The sequence below is a fragment of the Nestor notabilis genome, unplaced genomic scaffold, assembly GCF_000696875.1.
Source record: "Nestor notabilis isolate BGI_N333 unplaced genomic scaffold, ASM69687v1 scaffold18851, whole genome shotgun sequence".
Taxonomy (NCBI): Eukaryota; Metazoa; Chordata; class Aves; order Psittaciformes; family Psittacidae; genus Nestor; species Nestor notabilis.
In genome coordinates this window covers 912-2,559 of record NW_009915355.1, presented here as the reverse complement: position 1 = coordinate 2,559, position 1,648 = coordinate 912, and the positions used below count along the sequence as shown (strand labels likewise).

The 1,648-nt window shown below is 59.8% G+C and overlaps 1 protein-coding gene across 1 annotated transcript in view; it reads left to right on the top strand.

Annotated features, from left to right (window-relative positions):
- The first annotated feature begins 209 nt into the window (after positions 1 to 209).
- Positions 210 to 1,648, top strand: part of LOC104413183 (rho GDP-dissociation inhibitor 1) — a 2,122-nt gene continuing 683 nt past the window's right edge. The window contains exons 1-4 of the mRNA XM_010024108.1: positions 210 to 477; positions 859 to 942; positions 1,175 to 1,251; positions 1,522 to 1,585. Of these exons, the coding sequence (XP_010022410.1) occupies positions 288 to 477; positions 859 to 942; positions 1,175 to 1,251; positions 1,522 to 1,585 (415 nt within the window). The 5' untranslated portion in view covers positions 210 to 287. The remainder of the gene's footprint in view (positions 478 to 858; positions 943 to 1,174; positions 1,252 to 1,521; positions 1,586 to 1,648) is intronic.

The following is a 1,648-nucleotide window of genomic DNA, read 5'->3' as shown; positions in this document are numbered from 1 at the left end:
TGGAGAGCAGAACTGAACTGGGGTTGTTCTGGGCTCGCGTTTGCGGTGAGATTACCTGGTTATCTCGTGCAGCAGCGTGTTTTCTCTATGGCTTTGGGCGTTCACTTGTTCCAGCTTACGAGTAAAGCACCGAGGTTGAATTTTCTCCCCTCCTTATGGGCCTCTATGGGCTGAACACGAGCCCTGGCCTGGAGGAGCCTGCAGGGGCTGTGCCACGGGCCCTGGGCAGGGCCAGTGGGCGCAGTTCTGCTTCTCCTCCCCACTGCAGTGTACTGGTGTGTGTGAGGATGGCAGAGCAGGAGCCCACAGCCGAGCAGCTGGCCCAGATCGCAGCTGAAAACGAGGAGGACGAACACTCTGTCAACTACAAGCCGCCCGCTCAGAAGAGCATCCAGGAGATCCAGGAGCTGGACAAGGACGACGAGAGCCTGCGCAAGTACAAGGAGGCGCTGCTCGGAGCCGTCACCGTGAGCGCAGGTGAGCCCAGGACGTGGCTGTACCTCGCTCAAGCTGCAGCTCCATCAGTCACCTCCTGCCTCCTCTGCTCCCACCCAGGAGCTGTTCTCTGCCAGCTCCGGCAGCAGCTCAGCCAGGAGCATAAAGACAAGTGTCTGCTCCCCTGGGCTGATCTCCAGCCCTTGGAATAAGGTGCAGGCACTGTGGGTGTCACACTGCCCTTAGAGGGGGGCTGCTCGTGGGGACACTGTGGGCTGACCCCACACAGCGGGGACCTTGGCCCGGGGGGACTTTCTTCTCGCTGGTTTTCTGGCTCTTTTTAGAAGTGCCCTGGAAGGAAAAGGGTTTGTGTTGGCTGGTTTTAGGGAAGGGTGTTTCACAGCTCTTGCACTTGTCTTCTAGATCCCAATGCTCCAAACGTGGTGGTGACCAAACTGACTCTGGTCTGCACGACTGCCCCGGGCCCTCTGGAGCTGGACCTGACAGGTGAGCCAGGGAAGAATCCCAGCTTTTCCCAGGGGAGAGCTGCTTGGAGCAGAGCCTGCGGGAGCTGCTCCCTGTCAGGAATGCTGTGCTGCAGGGACGGCGGGTTTGTCCCAGAAGCCCAGGCCGGGGCCTCCGCAGCTGTCCAGCTCCAAGGGTCATCCCCTGCTCCTGTCCTCAACACCTCAGAGCACAATACAGAGGGACCCTGAGCAACCCTCTCCTTTCTCTGTAGGTGACCTGGAGAGCTACAGGAGGCAAGCGTTTGTGCTGAAGGAGGGTGTGGAATACCGGATAAAGATCTCCTTCCGGGTAAGAATTGAGGTCTGAGAACAGAAGAACGAGGGGAACACAGGGAAGCTGCCATCCCAGGGGAGCCCCGAAGAGGGGGGTGATGGGGGAAGCAGTCTCCTGCTCTACTGGGGTGTGCCATGTGCTGAGAAGGTTTGAGCCTCCACCTTAGTGGAAGGTGTCCCCGCCCGTGGCAGGGGGTTGGAACTGGGTGGGCTTCAAGGTCCCTTCAGCCCAAACCAGGCTGGGGTTCTGTGGATGTCTGCACAGTGCTTGCTTGTCTCCCTGCAGGTTAACAGGGAGATCGTGTCAGGGTTGAAGTACATTCAGCACACGTTCCGGAAAGGCGTGAAGAGTAAGTGCTGCTCCGAGGCGGGTGCTGCTCGGGGGGGGTTCTGCTCCGTCCGCTGGGGAGGGG